The sequence below is a fragment of the Phalacrocorax aristotelis genome, unplaced genomic scaffold (assembly GCF_949628215.1).
Source record: "Phalacrocorax aristotelis unplaced genomic scaffold, bGulAri2.1 scaffold_34, whole genome shotgun sequence".
NCBI lineage: Eukaryota > Metazoa > Chordata > Aves > Suliformes > Phalacrocoracidae > Phalacrocorax > Phalacrocorax aristotelis.
The window spans coordinates 417,704-438,039 of NW_027441361.1; the positions used below are offsets into that span (position 1 = coordinate 417,704).

The 20,336-nt window shown below is 53.9% G+C and overlaps 1 protein-coding gene and 2 long non-coding RNA genes across 4 annotated transcripts in view; 1 reads left to right on the forward strand and 2 right to left on the reverse strand.

Annotated features, from left to right (window-relative positions):
• Positions 1 to 20,336, reverse strand: part of LOC142051435 (uncharacterized) — a 175,215-nt gene that overhangs the window by 10,715 nt on the left and 144,164 nt on the right. The window lies entirely within an intron of this gene.
• The window catches only part of LOC142051434 (uncharacterized), a 140,546-nt gene that overhangs the window by 5,322 nt on the left and 114,888 nt on the right, over positions 1 to 20,336 (forward strand). The gene's annotated exons all lie outside the window — the stretch shown is intronic.
• Positions 9,062 to 12,373, reverse strand: LOC142051432 (forkhead box protein J1-like). Its single transcript, XM_075080565.1, has 2 exons — positions 11,808 to 12,373; positions 9,062 to 9,909 (listed from the first exon to the last, which is right to left on the reverse strand). The coding sequence occupies exons 1-2, from the start codon at positions 12,306 to 12,308 to the stop codon at positions 9,109 to 9,111; spliced, it is 1,302 nt and encodes a 433-aa protein (XP_074936666.1). The 5' UTR covers positions 12,309 to 12,373; the 3' UTR covers positions 9,062 to 9,108.

Sequence of the window (20,336 nt, forward strand, 5' to 3'; positions counted from 1 at the left end):
TGAAGTCGTCGACGTCGTCGACAGAGACCTCGCCGACCCCCAGCCCCGCCGCCGCTGCTGGCTCCTTGGGGCAGCCGCCCTCCGCCACGTACTCGGAGAGGTCGGGGAGCTCGTGGAGGAAGGCGGCGAGGCTGGGGCTGTCAGGCCCATCGGGGGGGCTGTCCTCGCTCTCCAAGGTGTTGAGCCAGGAGAGCACCAAGCTGGCGATGGTGTCCTCTGCCAGCTCAGGACAGGCCTCAGCGAAGGCCTGTGGCCCCTGCTCGGGCAGGTCGACGGGCTTCTCTGGGGCTGCCGGGGCGGTCTCCACTGCTGAAAAAGCAAAGAGATCCAACCCAAGCGCGGGGTGATGCAAGCTTTCCTTGGCACAGGGCAGCTGCCCGCGGGCTCTGCCACCCCCCAGAGCTCACCTTTAGGCTCCATCCTGGTTCTGCAGGTCGGCAGAGCCAGGGCGGTCTGGTGGGGGCTGGCAGCAGGGACACTGTCCTCGATGGCCACCACTTCCTTCTTGAAGCCCTCTGATAGCTTCTGGGCGCTGCCGGGCAGGGTGTGGAGCACAGGGTGCTCCTGGACCCAAGGTGAAGCCGTGGGGCGGCACGGTGGTGGGTCGCCGGTGTGGGCAGGGGCACGCAGCAGGCAGGAGCCCGTGGGGTCCATGGGCTCTTGCTGGTCCAGGGTCCGTGGCCCCATCCCCCTCGGCTGGTGGGGCACCAGCGCCTGTGGCACCACCTGCTGTCCCCAGCCGTAGGCAGGGGGACAGGGAGCAGCCATGGTGGGGAGCGACACCCCATGGTTTAGCTGCACCCCGTGGGGGAGCTGCTCCCCATGGGGAAGCTGCACCCTACTGGGGAGCTGCACCCCACTGGGGAGCTGCAACCCAGCATGGAGCTGCATCCCATGGGGGAGAGGCACCCCAGCTGGAGCTGCACCCCAGCAGGGAGCTGTACCCCCATGGGCATCCGCACCCCACTGAGGAGCTGCGTCCCAGTGAGGAGCTGCATGCCTTTCGGGTGCTGTACCCCCGTGAGGGAGCTGCACCCCAGTGGGGAGCTGCACCCCGTGAGGGAGCTGTGCCACTGGGGGAGGTGGCACCCTGCTGGGGAGCTGCACCACCTGCCCCGGGGCCCCCAGGGGCCCTGGCACCGCCTGCCAGACGGTGGGCTGGGACAGCTGGTGGGTGACGGTGTGGAGCTGGGCAGGCTCACCAGACACTGCCAGCCCCGGGACAGAGGGCAGCACGTGGGCACTGACCGGTGCTGGCATGGCTGGGGTGGTGAAGCTCATGCTGGGCACCTGCAATGCCGTGGGCAGCCGGAGAGGGAACCTCTCTGTTGGGGGAAGCAAAGAGGGGTGGTGGGGTGAGGTATTGGTGGGCAGAGCCCGTTGGGGGTTACCTGGAGGGCAGGAGCACCATGAGGAGCAGGAGCCTGCTGCTGTACCTGCCTGGCGGTGGGTCAGTGTGGGGTTTGTTTGGGGCAAACACTGTTCTGGGGTTCTGTCCCCAGGGCGATCATTCCGCCAGCACCTGCCTGAGCCAGCCTTGCCAGGGCTGGATTTGTCATGCCTCAGCAACTGCCCATCACCATGATTTCCCATCCTGCTGATGATTTTCTGTCCTCTGTGCTGATTTCTCATCCGGATGAGGGTTTCCCATCCGCGCCATGAATTCCCATCCCAACGATGATTTCTCATCCCAGTGATGGCTTCCCATGCCAACAATGATTTCTCAGCCCTGGGATGGTTTCCTATCCCAATGGTTTCCCATGCCCACAATTTCCCTCCCAAGCATGATTTTTGTGGAGAGGTGAATTTCCTTCCAAAGGGGAAGGGATGCAGCCGGTACAGGCGGCCCTGCGGTGCTGCCATGGGTGAGCTGCCCCATCCCCACCACTGGGGCGGGATGGGGCCCTTTTTGGGGTTGTTTTTGTGCTGCCCCTCTCTGCCCCAGGGTGGGGACAATGCTGCTCCCAACCGTGGGGATACCTGGCGCTGGTGGTACCGGTACCTTGTGGCCATGCTGGGGAGCTCTCGGGCAAATCTGGCAACTGGCCTGTGCCAACCGAGGAGAGAGGCTGGGACGCAAAGTATAGCGGTACAGAGGCACCCTCACATTCGTGCCCTCGAGCTGTCCCGTTCAAACTGAGGCACCCCAGATGCAGTCTTACACGTGTTTTTAGACCGTTCAAGCGTTCATCTCCAACGCTAGTTGACCGGTTGATACTTAACACACACGTGTGCACTGCTGTTTTGCAAAGCAACTCTAGTTCTGTGGTGTCGTCATCCGTCTGCTTGCTTTTTCTGAGAGCCGAGTTGCAGATCCTGCTTCCTGTACCTGGAGAGATTCCCTATTTGATGTGTTTGCTTTTCTTGCTTTTAGACTAAAGGCAGATACGCACTGTAGTGTAAACTTCTAATTTGTTCCCATCCCAGAAGAGTCTGATTGTCAGTGTTTGACTATTTCTTGCATTTGGGGAGAGGGGGCAGGAGATGGCAGGTATTCTTCTGCCCCAAATCTGGGGTTTTTGCATACTAGCCATAGAGGAAAGAGCAAGGGTGCCAGCTGGCGAGCCATGCAAAAAAGCAGTTTCCTTCATAAGTGATTGCGACTAGTTTCCTAAAGACAATGTCCGTTTCAGGCAAGAGCAAAAGAACAATATCCCAAACAGTATTGTGTTTGTGCAGGTATTATGAAGGAAGCGTTAATCCTTTCCAAACTTGAAACGCAGTAATCAGTTTCGCATGTTAGCAAATGTTAGTAGTTCTCTTTCTAAGATCTCTTTTCTGCCCTAAGCTGGTCTCTGTGCTCCAGGTTGTCATTCTGTATTCTGTGTTCCTCAGATTTACGGAGGACAGAGAATCAGGTGCAGTGATTGAAATTACCGCTATTGAAATGCAATCCTGGCTACAGGATTGTTGCTGTCATTCATGTATTCATACAGCCCAGTAGTATGTCAGCTCCGCCGGCCTTATTTGAACGGTCGTGTTTTCCAGCCTTCTTAAAGATTTGCCTCTCCACCACATAACAATGAGTAGCCATTGTTAGCTTGTGGTTTTGCCATGTCTTTCTGGTGTTGGCTCTGAATAAATGAAGTACACTGGTGAGTTACAGCGTCTCTTGCACAAACACTACAGCAGCCTCCTGGTGCCCATGAAGCATCTGCAAGCAAAAAACCCTGAATTTATGTGGCTCTGCGTGCAAGCTTTGGGTGTATTGCTGCAGTAGTTGTTGCAGTGCTTTCAGGCCCTCCCCAGTAATTCTGGACACCACAGTGTTGCGCTTCTAAACGTGGCCTTGTTCTGGGGGTTAATTGAAATGGGTGTGCCTAGCGCTGTCTTGTCGATGCACGCTCCGTTTCTGGTTGGGCGGCACCCTCTCCTGGTATTGTAATGCTGCCCTAAATGAGAGGAGAGGTGCTGCTGTCGTCAAGGATCAGGTAAATAGCTGTATGCGGTTCAAGGCAAGAGTGGCACTGCTGTTCTGACACGGAAAATGAACCAGGCAGATGAGCTTTCTGTTCCTTCAGCTGGAAACATTGCAGAAACCACTGTTAGAGTGGCTCCTGTTTGGGAGCGAGGAATGGAGGCTGTAGTGGTGGAGAGGCCTTCCAAAATGCGTTACTGGCCTTGGAGTGTGTTCCTCAAGGTAAGTGGATGAAGCAACCCTTGTGTGGTGATGTAAAGTACGTCCTTGTCCTTCCTCCCCTTCGGGAGGTGCGTGGCTGTAAGTGCGAGCCCGGTGGTGTTCTAGCAGTGGCAGGCAGCATGAGCCTTTCTCTTTGCCCCTAAATTCCACAGCAGCCTCCGAATTGCCCTCTGCTCATGGGGCACTTTGGATGGTGTATGAGTTGTTTGTCACAATATCCGTGGTTGTATGTCTGATTCATCATGAGTAGAGCGCAGCTACAGATCAATGAGTGTGTGAAATCTCAGCAAGTTTTCAAATGTAATAACTACTCCCTAAAATACTGCAGCATTTTCCAGATTATCTTAAAGCAAATTCTGGCAATTGAGACCTTTCTGGGTTTTTTCACAGGGCTCCTAAGTTGCGCCTAATCCTAGGAACTACTTTCAGGTGACGTTTCCACTCCTATTTTCAGTCGATACAGCACACGTAACAGATTTAGTATTTTGGCGCTGTGACGGCTAAGTATGGCAGATATCTGAGCACAGGGCTTGGGCTTCCACAAAGAAACACTGTTCTAAAGGTGCTGCTGCTGACATTTCTGTGACTTCTTTGTCAGGTCACTGATGTTTGTCACTCAAGTAAACTTGCACCTCAGAGTGTCTGGGCTATGGCTGTTCTTTCTTAGAACTTGAAGTACTGCGTCTGGTAGCTGTCTGTAATCCTGGGGATATAGAGCCTGGCTAAAGGTACCTTCGAATTTTGATGGTTGGTTATTTAAGAACCCAAAACGGTAGCACAGACTTTGTATTTTTGATACTTCCGCAGCAGAGACAAAATACCTGAAGTCCCTGAAGGGGGGGATCACTGTCTGTGTATCCTCTTTCCTGGGCTTTTAGGACAGGAGCAGGGGTGAGGTTTTGGAGATAAGCACCTCTTCTCTGCCCTGGGTTCAGCACTGAGATTACAGACATTTTCTGTCCCTATTTTACAAGTCATCAGGTCTGTTCTCTGGGTGATGTGAGGGAGGAGAGGGGCCCTGTATATGGGAGAGAAAAGGCCGTTGCCCTAACAAAGGCAATAGGTAAAAAGGGACCTGAGAGGGCTCTAAAAGGATATGCTCTGAGAACAGCTATCCTCAGCCTTGGGATATGGAACATAGACTGTGCAGCAGCAAATAGAAAACTCAGACCTGATAAAACACTAGCACGTACCTCCCGCAGCAGCCCAGTGATGTTGTCCCTCTCTGTGTCACAGCACCCTGTCGTCTCCTCTGTAACAGTGACAAAAGTCAGACGAGTTCATATTTCTGTGGGTTTACCTGGCCAATACTGTCCCACCCTCATATTTTTTCCTGTGTTGTCCAAATAACCTTACTGCGTTGAGGAAAATAATGAGAAGTGTGGTTAGGGACTGGAAACGGATGGGATGGGGTAAGGGAGGAAAAGAAATACCCATTTTAAGTGTGTTGTGTTTATTTTTATAATCCTGATGTGAATGCAGTCCTCGTCCCAGGTAATGTGCGTCTCTGTGCGTGTGCTGGCCCTGGTGCTCGCTCTCCACTCCGGTGTGTGGGGAGGCTTTGCTGGGCCTCTTCTTGCTAAAGTAGAGGGTGTGCCTGGGGTACCTGGAGCGGGAGGGCTGCCTGGGGAAGGCTGTGACACCCACAGATCACGCCTCTGGTCTTTTAAAATCAATCTGTGCCATTGCTGCTGTGCCCTGGAGCCGTTCCTGAAAGCTGCTGTGCGAGTTGCAGTTGGTGAATGCAGTCAGTCTGCGAATTTCAGTGGGTTTTCCCCTGTCAGCAGAGAGCCACGTGGAAAGGGGATGTCTCAGCCCACACTTGGTTTTCCTCGGGACTTTGGCAAGTAGTTATTTGTGTAAGAATTTGCCCCCAGAGTTGGGAGACGCGTGGAGGACAATATCCTCCTGCTAAGCAGAACTAGCTGTGCTGCAGGTGGCAGAAGGGCAGTGTTTCAAATCACTCCTAAGCACGATGGCAGTCATTTGTGTTCAGCTCCTGAACAGTGGCTCCTGCCCAGCAGCAGGATTACAACAGGTAAGAATTATTTTTGTGTGGTTCAGTAGCTCACTACTGGGAAGATGCCAGATGGGGATCTGTAGCTGAGCCGTGGGGAACTCAGGTGGAGGATGCTTCAGATTTGGTCCTCAGCTGTCACCCGACACTGAGAAGTTACCTGGGATTTGATTGCTGTGAAGTCAGCATGGTCAGCAAATGTACTTCAGTGAAATTAAAAAGGGAGAAGAAAGTAGTCTTTGAGCAGAGACTCACAGTTTCTTCTGCAGTTCCGCCAGCTTTCAGGGATGGCTCTTGAGATGGAGGTCTGACCCCCTCTCTGCACTGGCATAGTGGCCCCCTTCATAGCAATAGTTGTCTGGTCGTGTTTGATTCCCCTGGTTTTAGCCTTTGTTCAATTACGGACAAAGCACTTTTTTTCTGTGCTATTGCTTCCGTAAGTCAAGTCAAGCTCTGCAAATTTGGGTTTCAGGGTTCCAACAATGAGTTGATTTCCTTATCCCTTGAGGACGAATATCCCCGTGCACACCCCAATGCACACTTTAACCTGTTGCGAGCGATAAATAACAGACGAAATCTGATGTGCTATAACTTGTTTACCCACAAAGCAAAGTGCAAGAGAGGCTCCAGCTAAAGGGAAGGTGAGGTATTAGGGACAGGGTAACAAGGCAGAGACCCCCCTCTCCCCCCGCTGCTGTGTTTGATTCTGGAGGACACGCTCCACATCCATGTGTTGTTTCAGAGGGTCTTCATCTCTCTGTTGTTGTTTTATTTGTTGGTGTACCCTGCACTGTCTCCTGTTGTTGAAAATCCGACTGCTGGTGCTGCTTCTAAAGCAGAGTTGTGTCCCCTTCAATGAAACTTGCCAAGTCAGGTTGAACTGATGAAGCAATTGCTGGGTTGTTTTTTTTTCCCAGTAGTTTGCTGTTGGAAATGTCAGCAGTCTGTCTCAGAGGGCAAGTGTATTCCGATTCCCAAATCATCCTGCTGCAAATGCATGCACATCAAATACCGCTTCTTTGTGATGCCCGTAGGCCCAGTGCTCTTTCGCTGGCTTGAGAGCAGCAGGTAGCTCGGAAGCTCTGCAGCGCCAGGGAGGGATGGGGCCAGGCGGTGCTGGTAGGGGCACCCAGCCTGGCTGCCCACAAGCAAAGGCTGTTGGGGTTGAGCCGGCAACTGAGCCCCACACAGCCGCTTGCTCAGCCCCCCCACTGGCAGGATGGGGAGAGCATCAGAAGGGCAAAAGTGAGAAAGCTCGTGGGTTGAGATAAGAACAGTTTAATAATTAAAATAAAACCATAATAACAACAGCAATAATGCAAAGAAAAGGAAAATAAGGAGAGAGAGGCGAAACCCGGGGCGGGGGGAAGGGGGAATGAACAACCAAGACACACGGCACGTGACGCGGCCGCTCAGCACCCGCCGACCCGCCGATGCCGGTCCCTGAGCAGCAGCCGCCCCTCTGTGCGCCCACTGCCCCGGGTAATAGGCTGGTCGTGGCGTCACATGGTACGGAATGAGCACCCCATTGGCCAGTCAGGGTCAGCTGTCTTGGCTGTGGCTCCGCCCCCCCGGCCCCTTGCCCACGGGGCAGAGCGTGGGAAGCTGGAAAGGTCCCTGGCTGCTTCGCCAGCTGCAGCGAAGAGGAGTGACCCTCTCCCAGCCAAAACCAGCGTGGTCGCCACCCCTTATTCCACACCGTTTTCGCCATGCCCAGGTCCCATACGATGCAACGCAACCTCACCAACCACCACCCCTCCCCTCCCCAGCCTTTGGCATCATACACAGACATCACTCCCTTCGTCTATGGCCCTTCCCTGTAAAATGTCCATAAAAACGTCCACTTGTGTTTCTCAGGGCAGCTGCGGTGCCGGGTCCGGCCCTGGCACAAGCAGAGGGACAGTCCCACGCGCTCCCATCATGTCACCCCCAGGAGCTCCCCGCAGGGGCAGGGAAGGATGCTCCGGGGGTTGGGAGCAGCTCCCAGGACTTCGGACACCAGGCACGGCCACCCTGGTGCCACACGGGCGGTGTGTAAGCGTTGCCGCGCAGGTGGGGGTTTGTGCCTCGGTTTCCCCGTGGAGAATTGCTGTGTCGCTGCAGAGGGGGGTGATGGCACCCCCGTACCGGGGCTGGGTGTACAGCCAGGGCTGGGCTGCTGAGGTGTCCCCTACCCACAGGAGAGAGGGTCAGACAGAGCCCGGCGGTGCTGGAGGGAAACAAGGAGGCAGAAGGGGTTTTTTCTTCTCCATTTTTGTTTTTAATTTGTAAATAACTTTCCATGAAAAACGTTAAATTGCACACGTATATCTGCAGTTCTTCAGTATCATATAGAGGCCCCAAAACAGGAAAATATCACAAAAACAACAAATAAAAAGAAGCATCAGCAATACAGATACCAACACCTACAGTGACCCCCCCCCAAAACCCGCAAGAGGCATGACCCTTGCTCCCCAGCCCCGGGACACCGTCCCCAGCCTACGTCAGCTAGTGAAAGGCAGAGAGGGTTTATGGTGGTCTAGACCCCTTGGCAACGGCAGCGAGGGGTTTGGGTAGAAAAAATACCAAAGCCAGTTGTGGGAGCGACCCCGTCCCCGCTGCTCCTCTCCTGTCGCGGGCAATTCCGGGACCCTTGATGAAACCTGTTGCTGCTGCTGCAGGATCCTCCCTTGCCTGGTCTTGGTTTACAGAACGATGAACACAAGCCTTTAAACAATGAAAATATAAACCAACTCCCAAACTGCATTTCCCCTAACCCCACTCTTAGGAAATTCTAGTGCTAAAAATACAGGTTCCTTTGAATATATAATCGATAATAGATTCTATAAAAACATCTAAAGAAGCAGACTTGCTGAATTTATAAACCTTTTGTTCTTCCCTAGGTAGAACCTCCCTAGGAGGGAGGTTGAACTCAGAGGATCTAGAAGGGACCTCTACGTACTTGCTAGCTAATTATCACACTATACCTATGACCTACCCTAGGCAGAAAATAGGAAAAAGAGAGAGAGAAACAGAGGGACGAAGGGGTGAGAAAATTGCACTTAGTCTGTCGAGCCCTAAGCCACCAGGATCTCATGTCTTGGATGGGATTTAGCGGGTGCTCTGTTAGCCCTGAAGGAACGTAGGCCGTGTCCATTGCCACGGGGAAAAAGAAAAAGACAATTCACATGTATTCCTTTAAAAGCAAAAAAATAAGCAGTGTTGTATTTCTTCTCCTGAGGAAACTCATGGACTAGAGACTTCTGACGTGGCCTTTAAAGCTCTATCAAGCTGTTCCTGTGGTGTTGGTTTTTTCTCCCTGCGGTGTTTCTGTGAATAATCTTACAATGAAGCTGGTAAAAGTCCCTGTGAATGTCTCTGTCTCTAGAAACTCTTGTCCCTTGTAAGTCCCAGCAGCTCTGGGGGAGCATCCTACTAAAGCCTGTGCGGGCTTTGGAGAGTGACTGGCCCCTTATAAGAGGGACACCAGACTGCTCCAGTCGCTCACATCTGCTGGCAAAGAGCCGTCGCTGAGTTCAAACACCTCCTCCACGTTGCCGGAGTTGGAGAGGTAATCGTTTGCCCCTTGGTGCCAGGGGTGCTGCAGGAAGGCCGTGGCCATGAAGGTTTCATCCAAGTCCAGGTTGTCGTGGTTGGATTCGGTGAGGACGTGCTCCTGCCCCTGGGGAGAGGCGATGTGGTGCCCGTGTAGCATCAAGTCCAGGTCGCGTGTTATGGGGCTGATGGGAGGCGTGAGCTCCAGGTCCCCAAAAGTGGAGAAGTCTCCATTCAGGGTGGTGTTGAGGATGGCTTCCCAGTCAAGGCTGCCTTTCAGTGATGCCAGCTCAGTCTGCTCTTCCTGGGTCAGCAAGGCAGGGTTGGAAAGCCGAGGCGCCTTGGCCGTTTGCTCGGGCAAGGGCTGCTTGCGCTTGTGCCCTGCTTTGCCATCCGCTAGGTTCCAGTTCTGGTCACCGGTGACTTCTTCAAACTCTTTCAGCAGCTGCTGTAACTCCACACTGACGTTGAGGCTGTTACTGGAGGCGCAAGCTGAAGTGGCCGGGCTGGCGACGCTCTGTGCTTCTTGCTGGGCTCTGTCGGTGACAGCTGGGTGGATCTGCACCGGGGGCATCCTCCGCTTTTTGAAGGCACCACTCTTGAGCCGGTCGGCGTATTGGGGGTCAAGCTTCCAAAACCCACCTTTCCCTCGCTCGCCCTTCTCCCGGGGCACCTTGATGAAGCCCTTGTTCCAGGAGAGGTTGTGTCGGATGGAGTTCTAGACCCAAAACAGGAAAAAACCAAGGCTGAACCTCCATTATCTTTGAAAGGTCGTGGAGGACAGGAGAGGTGCCCGAGGACTGGAGGAAAGCAAATGTCACTCTAATCCTCAAAAAGGGGAAGAAGGAGGACCCGGGAAACCATAGGCCAGGCAGCCTCAGTCGAGTGGTTCTGAAGCCCTGAATGTGCCTGGAGTGATGTGACTAATTCGAAAGGAAACTCAGCTATTGGGTAAATGCCCCAGCGTTGGACTCCACAAAGCTAAGACTGGATTAAGAGATTGGATATGGTAGAGGTGGGTGTTTTTTTTTGTAATGTTGCCTAGATACCTTTATGCTTATTTATCCATAACCCGTAGTGCTGAAGAGGAAAACCAAGGCTTGAACACTTAGAGCTGTTGAAAAACATGCGCACACCCACACCGCACCCCCACCCCCACCCCCAAAACCCCTCCTCCGGGCTGAAGCCCGGGTGTGTTGGCTCCTTTCCAAAGCACTCAGCTCCCACAGGGATATCTCCATCATCTCCCCCCAGAGTAGGTGGCATGACCTTTCCAGGCTGTCTTCATGTATGGGAATGAGGAGAGGGGATGAGAACACAGCCAAGAAGAGACCAAACCGAAGAGAGAAGAGACCTAGAAAAGTAGAGAAGAGACCAAAAAGAGAGAGGGAGGCAAGGGAAGCAATAAGAAAAAAAGAAAAAAAAAAGGAGAAAAAACAAAAATGAAAAAAAAAATTAAAAAAGAATAAAGAATAAATAAAAAAGAAGAAAAAATAAATAGAAGAGAAAAAAGAAAAAAGACAAAAGAAAAAGGAGAAATAAAAAGTAGAAAAAAAAGAAAAGAGAAAAAAGAATAAAGAATAATAATAAGACAAAAGAATAAAGAAAAAAGGAAAAAAGAAGAACAGAAAGCACTGGGCTGCCAGAGGCGCTGGCGACCGCCCTGCGCAGGGAGAAGGTGGGCAGCACCCGGGCAGGGGGTTTGCAGCGCCGTCGCCCTGCCCTGCCCGGGCGAGCACCGCTGCCGGGATCGCTGGCGTGCTGCGGGCGCGGGCTGCGAATAACCCGAGCAGAGGGACGAGCCTCCCGGGTCCCTCCTGCCCTGCCACAGCCGAGAAAGCCCCCCGTGCCGGAGGTCCCGTCGTGTGCCGGGGGAGGGCAGCGAGCCAAGGTGGCTGGGAAAAGCCCCTGTGCTTCAGGCTGTCCCCAGAGCTGGTGAGCGTGGGGGAGCTGGCCCCTGCCCCCCGAGGGCACGCTTGTGCTGGCTGGGGACAGCAGCCCTATTTGACCTCTCTTGGGTTTCCCTCTGAGGCCTCACTGGCTCGTCACAGTGATGGAGCCTCCTTTGCCTGTCCCAGGGGTCAGGAGACCTGCCCTCTGCCCTGCTTGGAAAGCAGCAGCATTTCTGCTCTGGACCTCCGCAGCGAGGGATTTGCGCAACAATCTGCCTGGGGGTCGGCTCCGTCCCTCTCCTACACCTGCTCCTCAGCCCCCAGAGGCACTCGGCCTGGCGATTTCATGTGTGCTCACCCCCGAGGGACTGGGGACCCCACGAGAGCGCCAGGAAGGTGGAGCTGGGCACAGAGACGCCTTCGCCCCAGCACCAAGAGGAGCCGGAGGGACCAGCAGACCGGTGGGTACCTCCCCGCTCCCAACACGGCCCCGGGCTCTCCCCTAGAATGGCTCCTTCCCTCCGCCGCCCTCATGGCCGTGGCATTTCTGCACACCCAAGCTCTTTCCCGTTACAGCCCTTCCCCGCCGGCTGCCGGCATCGCTCTCCTGCCAGCGGGATCCAGCGTCCCCGCGGGACCTTGCCTTGCACCGTGGGGGCTGTGGAAAGCCCTCCCCAGCCCCGTGGGGAGAGGGGAGAAGGCAAGAAGTCTCCAAATCTCGTACCTGCCAGTTGGGATCGGCGTGTCGGAAGTAGCAGAAGTTGTCAGTAATCCACTTGTAGATGGCGGAGAGGGTGATTTTGGGCTTCTGGCTGGCTTCCATCGCCATGCAGATGAGGGTGGCGTAGGAGTAGGGTGGCTTGATGTGTGGGTTGGTCTTGTAGTCGATGTCCTGCGTGAGCTGAGGGTGCGCGGCCGTGGGGTGGTGCGCCGTGCTCAAGGTGGGGGAGGAGATGGGCTTGCAGGGAGTGTGGGGCATGCCCATGCGTGCCGGGTCGGCGGCCGGGGGCGAGCACGGCGCGGCAGAGCTGGAGATGCTGTGACAGTCCTGGGGGTCCGGGTCACTGGGGCAGCAGGAGGACTTGCCCATGCAGGCGCTGATTGAGAAGTCCTGCAGCCACATGAGGCTGGTCAGGCTGTCGTCCAGGTTGTCCGAGTCCCCCACGCTGCCCTCCGGCCCTCCGTCCTTTCCTGCCTGCAGGCAGCGCAGCCACCCCTCAGCCATGCCTCGGCACTTCGGCAGCTCCTGCTTTCACGGGGTGCACGTGAAGGGAAGGGAGGGGATGGGGCAGATCCTGCAACAGCAACAGGGAGAGGGTTGAAGCTCCCTGAAGCGCAGCTGCTCTCCGGCACCCGGGCAGGGCTGGCCCTGGGTGCTCCGGGTGCCGCTGGGCGAGACCCATCCCCAGGGTGCTGCGCACCGGAGCCACAACACCTCCCCGGGGTGCTTGAGCAGCCCCAAACTCAGGGAAATTCCCTCAAACCCCTGTGCCACGGTGTCACCCAGACCCCAGCAGGCCAGTGCTGCCCAACAAGCCTTCAGCCAAAGTAAGAAAGAATAAAAACAGCCAAACCCCCCTCAAACAGCCAAAATCCAGCCCTGCCATCCCGCAAAGCAAGAATGATTCTCCCACCTGCTGCTAGCAGGACAAAATCTCAGGCTACACCACCTCGCCAAAATATCTTAACGTTCCCCTCCTGCTACCAGCTTCCCTTGGTTTCCTGCTCTTTCTGCCTCTCCCTTCACCTAGCGCCCCTAAAACAACCCGGGGAGGGGGCACAGGCCCAGCCCAAGCACACCCTTACTCAGCGAGAGCCGGTGGATCCAGGCATCCGTTATTCCCGGGCTGGGGCTGTGGTGTCCGGCTTCGCTGCCGGGCTGTGAGCCCAAACTCCCGTGTCTTTGGGCGAGGAGAGGCCTCCGAGGCCGAGGAGCCCAGCACCGGCTGCACTGGGGCAGCTGGGGCCGAGGGTTCCGTCATTCGAATGATGCTGCGACCAACAGTCGGGGGTGTGGGTGGAGCGGAATCACCCGCTCTGCTCCCTCAAAACAGGCTTTTCCCCCCAGAATAAGGCTCAGCGGGGCGACAGCTTGTTTGGATGCCTGATCCCCAGTGTCACCACCCAGCCCTTGCACATTCCTGTGCCCCCGGTAAGGGAGAGCCCAGAAACCCTCACGGCAGTGGTTGGGGGGAGCGGCGGAGGGAATGCAAATAACAACAAAAATAACAATAACACAGCTCCTGGCCCTGCGGTTGGTCCTCGCATGGCCATGGGGAGGTGGAGGGGACCTGCCAGTTTGGGCTGAGGCTCGGCTATTTGAGGGACGGAGCCCCGGGGTGGGGATGGGCAGGGTTGGGGTACGCGGGGAGGTGGCAGGGAGGATGCGGGATCCCACCGTACCCCGCACCCAGTGCCAAATCCATCCCCAGCAATCCCAAACCCCACATCCTGGTGCCCCCGTGGGGCTGGTGCAGGGGCAGCCCCAGCCCTTCCCTCCTGCCTGGGACCCCCCTCCACTTGTGACCGCTGAGGAGCCCACAGTGACCAGGGCAAAGCTGAAGGGGGGAGGGGGGCTGGTAGAGCCCCAGATTCAAGGGTGGGGCCTGCCTTTATTTAATTAGAAGGATTACAGACACATGTCTCTCTACGAACTCCCCAAGCCCCACCACTGCCCGCCCAAGGGCTTTAACAGAGACCAGGGAGGGACCCCCAGCACCCCAACCGAGGGGGCCAAGAGCAGCCATGAAAGCCAAGGGAAGCCGTTTGCTTTCCCCTTACACTGTAAGGCCTGCCCTTTGCGGGGTGGGGGGCTTCGGGGTGTCTCCGGGAAGGTTTAACCACCAGGCACTCCTCCTGCCCACTGCCCCACGGGGGAAGGACCCCTGAGAGCAAGGGGCAGGGGGGCGGCCAGACCCGCTCTCGGGGGCTGCTGCTGCCACCAGTGGTGCGGACAACAAGGGCTTTTCCTGCCAGGACCCCCGGGGGTTTGGGCCAGACGAGCTGGGAGGGTCAAACCCTCTCCCCAGCACACAGGCAGAGTCCCCTCTGCTCGCGCCCTTCCCCAGCGGCCGCAGGCTGGGAGCTGGCGGGTGCTGGGACCAGCCGTGGAGGAGGGAGGAGGCGACTCCCAGGGGAGCGGGAATCTCTATCTCCCTTTTCAGCAGACCGACAGCCAGAAACCAACCCCAACCCTCAGTTTGCTGCCCTTCTAACAAGTCACCTCCCTCGGGAGCAGGGCCTGCCTCTGCAAAAACACACCTGAAGGCAGCAAGAGCTCGAGGGCTTTCCAGAGCAGCCTGCAGCAAAGCACTTCAGGCCTCAGCGCTCCCATCCCCACCCTCCCCCTGCGCAGGATGGGGCTGTCTGCGAGCAACCCACTTGCCGCAAGGTGCTTCCCCCCACCACGCATCAGCCCCTCCATTAAAACCAAATTATAACCCCCCCTTACAGCCCTTCTCACCTTCAAGGCATCAGCTCCCAGCACGAGGTTTCTTCCCTGGCGCTGGAGGGATTTCTCTTCAGCGCTCCTCTTCTCCCCTTCCCCTCCAGGAAAGGTCCCCTCTGGGTGTCCTCATCCGTCCCCGCAGTGCCGGGGCCCCGGCGCCTGTGCCCACTGCCCGGCCACCCGCACCCCGCACCAGGAAGCTGCCGCTACCCCCGGCCAGGCTCTCCCTGCAGAGGTTTCGTTTGCATTTGCACCTTCTCCATCCTGGCAGGGCTCGGAGGAGGCAGGATTTAGGATGGGTCGGTAATGCGGGTTGAAAGGGACATTGGGAAGTGTTTAGGAGACTTGAAGCAGCTGGGCTGGTTTTGGGGAGGTGCAGGGGGACGGGTGGGTGGATGCTCCCAGCCAGAAAGGGTTTCCACCCACCGAGCCCCCAAGACCCCGACTGCCCTCGCCTTGTAACCACAGAATGACTCTGGACACTTTGTTGACATAAGATACCCTTTATTAAACGCGCTCTTCAAATCCAAAACACGCTCAAAGCAAAGCCGTAAGCAGCAATCTGGTTTCCTTCCTTCAATCCCTGGCGGGTGGATCCCTGGAACAAGGGGCTGCCCTGCGAGGCAAGGGGCCGTTGCTTTTCACGCCACGCTGCCGGCACTGGCAGCTCCTGCCCACCCCTCGTCCCTGCTGCGTGGCCGAGGGCAGCGCTGGCATCACCCACGCCAAAATCCCGTCTCTCCTGAGCCATGGCGGAGGATGCTCGTGGCTTTGCTCGCAGCACGCTGCATGGGCACAGCCTCCTCCCGGCTCCTCTCCATCGCCGTGCGCTCGCCGGCAGCCACTTGCTGCCGCTTCTGAATTTGCAGCGGAACTGCTCTAGAGCTTTCCTGCACGTCCTACCTTGATAAACGCTCCAGTTTCTGTCGATGACCAGCGTAGTAGCTCCGAATCAGAGGATAATTGTAGAAAGGTCTAGAGAAACGCATCTCATCACCTACAGGCAATAAATAAGAAGTAAGTTAAAGAAGTCATATCACATTTTCAACCTACAGTTTTTGACTAAAAAGACAGAAGAACACACAAGCTGAGCATCAAAAGCACAGGCCAGCCTCCGACTTTGAAAGAAGCCCATCCTCCTTCTGCCTTTGCTAAAAGAGACCTACGACACAGGAGTCAATTCCTCCTTGTCCTAAGTGCCATTTCAAGCTTACAGGTGATGTAGCATCCAGAACATGTAGTGTCAGCTGAAGTTCACTCTAAAAAAAAAACCCCAGTTCTCAAAGGGAATGGGTTTTTAAACATGTCATGTGAACATGCGTAAGACAGTTAAGGCTGACAATAGGGTTTATAACCCATCCAAATGATGAACTATTTCCAAGGTGTATTTTTTCCTCAAACAATCCGTAAAAAGTTCAAAACACGCACGTCAAGCTTTTACTGTAAAATCAAGCATTCCCGTGTTGATGCTTTAGGAGTTACTTGTTTACAATCCCAAGGATTTCAAGCTGTGGGCACGAGCAACTCCTTCACTCAGAGGCTTAGTGCTGTTTCTGAGAAACACCCCGGAAAGAAACTGCTTCCATCATTCTACACGACGGAGTTGCAAAAACAGTGAAATCTCAATTTCAGCAGCAGAACTTCAGCATCTGCTGTCACTGAACCGGCACGACTTGGTATTGATGAAGCCTTGACAAAACCACGGGGAAGCACGTGTTCATAGGAAGCACTGACTGCTACAGATGCGTGACAGTTTAGGCTTACCTGAGCCCTCTGGCAGGAGACGGGACCCACAGAACCAGAGGACCACTCGTGCATACAAAGCTGCGAGGCTGGTCACCGCCAGCTTGTTTGTCAAGTCTGCAAAACATGAAAAGAAGCTTAAGAGGACTGTTGGTGTGCAATTTCTTTTGTTTTTTTATAAAAGTCCCCTCATTGCACTAAAGAGAAAGTAGAAAAATAACACGGTAGGAATCTTTGCCTGTGCATTTTTCACTCCGTATCACTTCCTTAACTGAAGAAAAAGCCCACAATCACAAGCAACCCCTACAAAGAAGAAGATTCACTAAAGGTTTAATAAAAAAAAGTGAAGTCGGAACTACTAAATCCACTCATGGATAAGGCACCTGTTCTTCACGTAGCAGAGAGGTTTACTCTAGCAAAGGGATTTTCTCTTTTCTCCTCAATATGCCAGGAACAAGTTCTAATAGAAACAGCTACAGAAACTCATGCAACTCACTTCACATGTTACTCATTTAGGCTTCCTCTCTGATTTTAGTAATTTCCAGCCCAATATTTGCATGCAATTACGCACTGCTAGCTGACAATCAAAGGGAGTATTTGTCACAGTGCCACATCCCGTTGCTGTAATTTCAGGCCGGGTGCTTGCACAGCTCCTTGCTGAACGCAGCCTCCCCACCCACTCGCACGAGCTCCCCAACAAACTCGTGCCCTGAACTCAACGCGCGTTAAGTGGCAGCCCCAACCCCTCCCATTTAAGCCCCTTCTCCCCGCTACATTTGACTTTCTGCCAATCAGCAAAACCAACAACAGCTCCTCTTTCCACAATTACAGCCCCAGCATCGTTCCAAATCTTCATAAGACACACCAGAGAGTTAGAAATACTGTGACAAACCTTTTCCAGCGAGCTCTTGTGCCTCTGTTAGAAAACAGTTTAAGACTGTGCTAAGGTTGCTCAAAAGCAACTGGCGGTGCTGCAGAGCCTGTAACCTCTGCGGGTCAGTGGAGCTGCAGGAGCCGTCAAACAGCGCAACACCTTTTCAAGAACAAGTATGAAATCGTTAGCCTACAGAGCCATTTCAGAGTTTCAAAGTGCACTTCCAGATCTGCGGGCAAGACCATCTACCAGCAGATCACTGAATAAGCTCAACTGGAAAGACTGATTCTAGGTTTGCAGCATGGCTGCACTAGTACTCACAGATTTGCTCAAATGCGCCTTTTGTATAGATCACTCTGCTCCACGTCCAGTCAAGGGCCAACTGTAAATTAGCAGCAGAACTTGGCTGCTCTTTAAAAAGAGAGAACAAAAAAGAAATGAATCAAGAATTCCAAACGAAGAAACCATGCAACATAAAAACCACATAACAAGTCTTACCTTTAGATGTCCAAAGCTTAATGCAGCCAGTCAGAAGCCCTACAGAACCTGTCTGGGCAGCAGCTGACAAGACCGCCTCTAACTGCTCCTCCTAAAAGTAACAGGCAAAATCAAAGGAGAATCCTACCTGCTTTCAACATCCAAACCACCAACAGTAAGTGCTTGTTTCTAACTCTACACTCACTCAGGCATCACAGGCTGGGCTGCTTGTTGCTTTGAGGAGCACATGGAATTTTTCCCCTGACACATCAACTTCCCAAAGGCTAATTCTAATCTTTATTTGCATGCCTCTACATTACCCTCTCAATTTACTGCGTTCCAATTAACTATTCCCAGCAACGTGCCCTGCTTATACCCATGGCACATGGGGTGCAGAGAAGTTTGCCATCAGGAATGCGCGAAGGGGACAGAACAAACAGAACTCTGCAACGTTTGCATGGAAGCAGTGAAGCCAAGATCAAGCAGCTTTCCAGGCTATGAAGACATGAAGGAGTTACGACACCCCAAACATTAAGTTGTCATTTCCCAAAACGACAGAAAAGAAGTGAAACATTGATGTTCTAATAGGTTTCAGTTTTAGGTGCTTCAAACACTGTGTTCTAATGCCATGGCAATCCTTCAGAAGGGCAAAGCACAGGCAGGCACAGACGTGCACTGTTAAGGAGTAGCTGAGTGCAGCTGGTGTTCTGATACTTCTTCCAGGTGAAATGATCATAGAAACATAGAATCATAGAATCCTTAAGGTTGGAAAAGCCCTCTAGGATCATTGAGTGCAACTGTCAACCCAACACTACCATGTCTCCTAAATCGTGCCCTCAAGTGCCACGTCTACATGTCTTTTCAATACCTCCAGGGATGGTGAGTCCCCCACCTCTCTGGGCAGCCTCTTCCAACGCCTGACCACCCTTGCAGTGAAGGCATTTTCCCTAATATCCAACCTAAACCTCCCCTGATGCAGCTTGAAGCCGTTTCCTCTCGTTCTATCGCTAGTGACCTGGGAGAAGAGACCAACCCCCACCTCACAACAGCCTCCTGTCAGGCAGTTGCAGAGAGCGATAAGGTCTCCCCTCAGCCTCCTCTCCTCCAGGCCAAACAACCCCAGGTCCCTCAACCTCTCCTCATGAGACCTGTTCTCCAGACCCTTCCCCAGCTTTGGTGCCATTCTTTGGACACGCGCCGGCAACTCTATGTCCTTCTTGTCCCGAGGGGCCCAAGACTGAGCCCTCAGCAAATTTTCCTTTTTAGGGCTTTTGCTCTTTGTTTGCTTGTTTCTTTGGCTTTTTAAGCACATTCAGAAGTATCTTTCCCTTCTAAATAAAATCATCACATTCAAAGCCATTTCTACACATTCGAATACACACATCAGATTTCCATCTTTTTCTGAAAACCAGTCTCAGACAAGGAAACACACCGAGTACAACTTACGGTGGCAAACAAAACCCCAAACCAAGCTTCTTGCCCCTAATTCTGAGATTTGTCTTACTCACATTCACAAGCAATTCCTGCTCAAATGCCTAACAAGCCTCTGAATGATCTAGTCTCAATTCAGCAAAGGGTATGACAAATTTCTGCATTTCCCAATTATTTCCAACGTGGAGCTGACATCAGATCACCCAATCTGAATGGAAGAGCCTACATCAGGCTTGCAAAAGAAACAGCCTATGGGCCAGGCCAACCTGCCAAGACGTTCATGTTAGCTACCACACTGTACACAAGTGCTCTTTGCCCCAGCGCACCCCCACAGATCTGGTGAGGAATCCAGTAGAGAGGAAGATGAGGGCAGGGAAAGCCTGCTCTCCCCTTCCTACTAAGTGCTCCTCTGCCTGATGACTCGCTCGCTCAGCATTTCGCTTGGAGCCTGCCTGGGTGAAGATGGGTTCTTCATCACAAAGGCTGCATCTCTCATGGAAATCCTTCAGAGGAGAGAGAAAGGTTGGTGCCCTGCAAATGGGAAACCTCTGAAGGAGGGGGGTGAAGTCACTGCGGTGGGATAAAGCAGAGAGAAGGTGGTGGGTGTCACGAGCTAAAGGTGACTGAGGTGTTGCAGCAACAAGAGGGCAGTCCCAGAGGAGTCAATTGGGCACCTGTAGCACAAGGCAAAGGCTACAGGGGTGAAGATCTGCTTTGAGAGGCTGCAGCAAAGCCGACCGATGAAGGGAAAATACAGGGAAGTCATCGGGTAGAGCTGCCAACAGCAATTGTTTGCTGCAGCTCACTGCCTTGGAAGCAAATGATCAGGTATAGTCCAGCAAGCGGATGTTCGCAGCCACTCGCATCCGAGTGAGACACCCCCATCGTCAGGTCCTGCACGGAACCTAATGCTTTGAGAGACTGACGGGGTAGAAGGTTGTTCTGAGGGAACGATGCTTCCTTTTCTCCGTTCTGTCCTCTTTTCCAAGGTAATCAGGGATCAAAACCTGAACTCAGGACCACGCAGGCAGTTGCACTCATTGATGAGAGAGAAGGAACAGCTTTCCCCGACTTTCTCTTCCTGCTCCTAGAGCAGCGCTCTCTTCCTTTCTAGACATTCAGGCCCTGATCGTGCTTCAACAGGAGACAACGGTGGGTTTACACTCCCAAGAGGGGACCTCAAACATTACATTTGATAAAACTGGTAGGGTACAATTGCAGTTACGCGTGTGGATGGGCAGGAGGAGCATTAAATGGTCCCTGACACCGAAAGCAGCGCC

Bases quoted from the DNA above. Each gene is read 5' to 3' on its own strand.
- LOC142051432 (XM_075080565.1), bottom strand. From the start codon at position 12,308: ATGGCTGAGGGGTGGCTGCGCTGCCTGCAGGCAGGAAAGGACGGAGGG. The intron at 9,910-11,807 runs GTACGAGATTTG...TTTTGGGTCTAG, and splicing joins ACGCCGATCCCAACTGGCAG to AACTCCATCCGACACAACCT.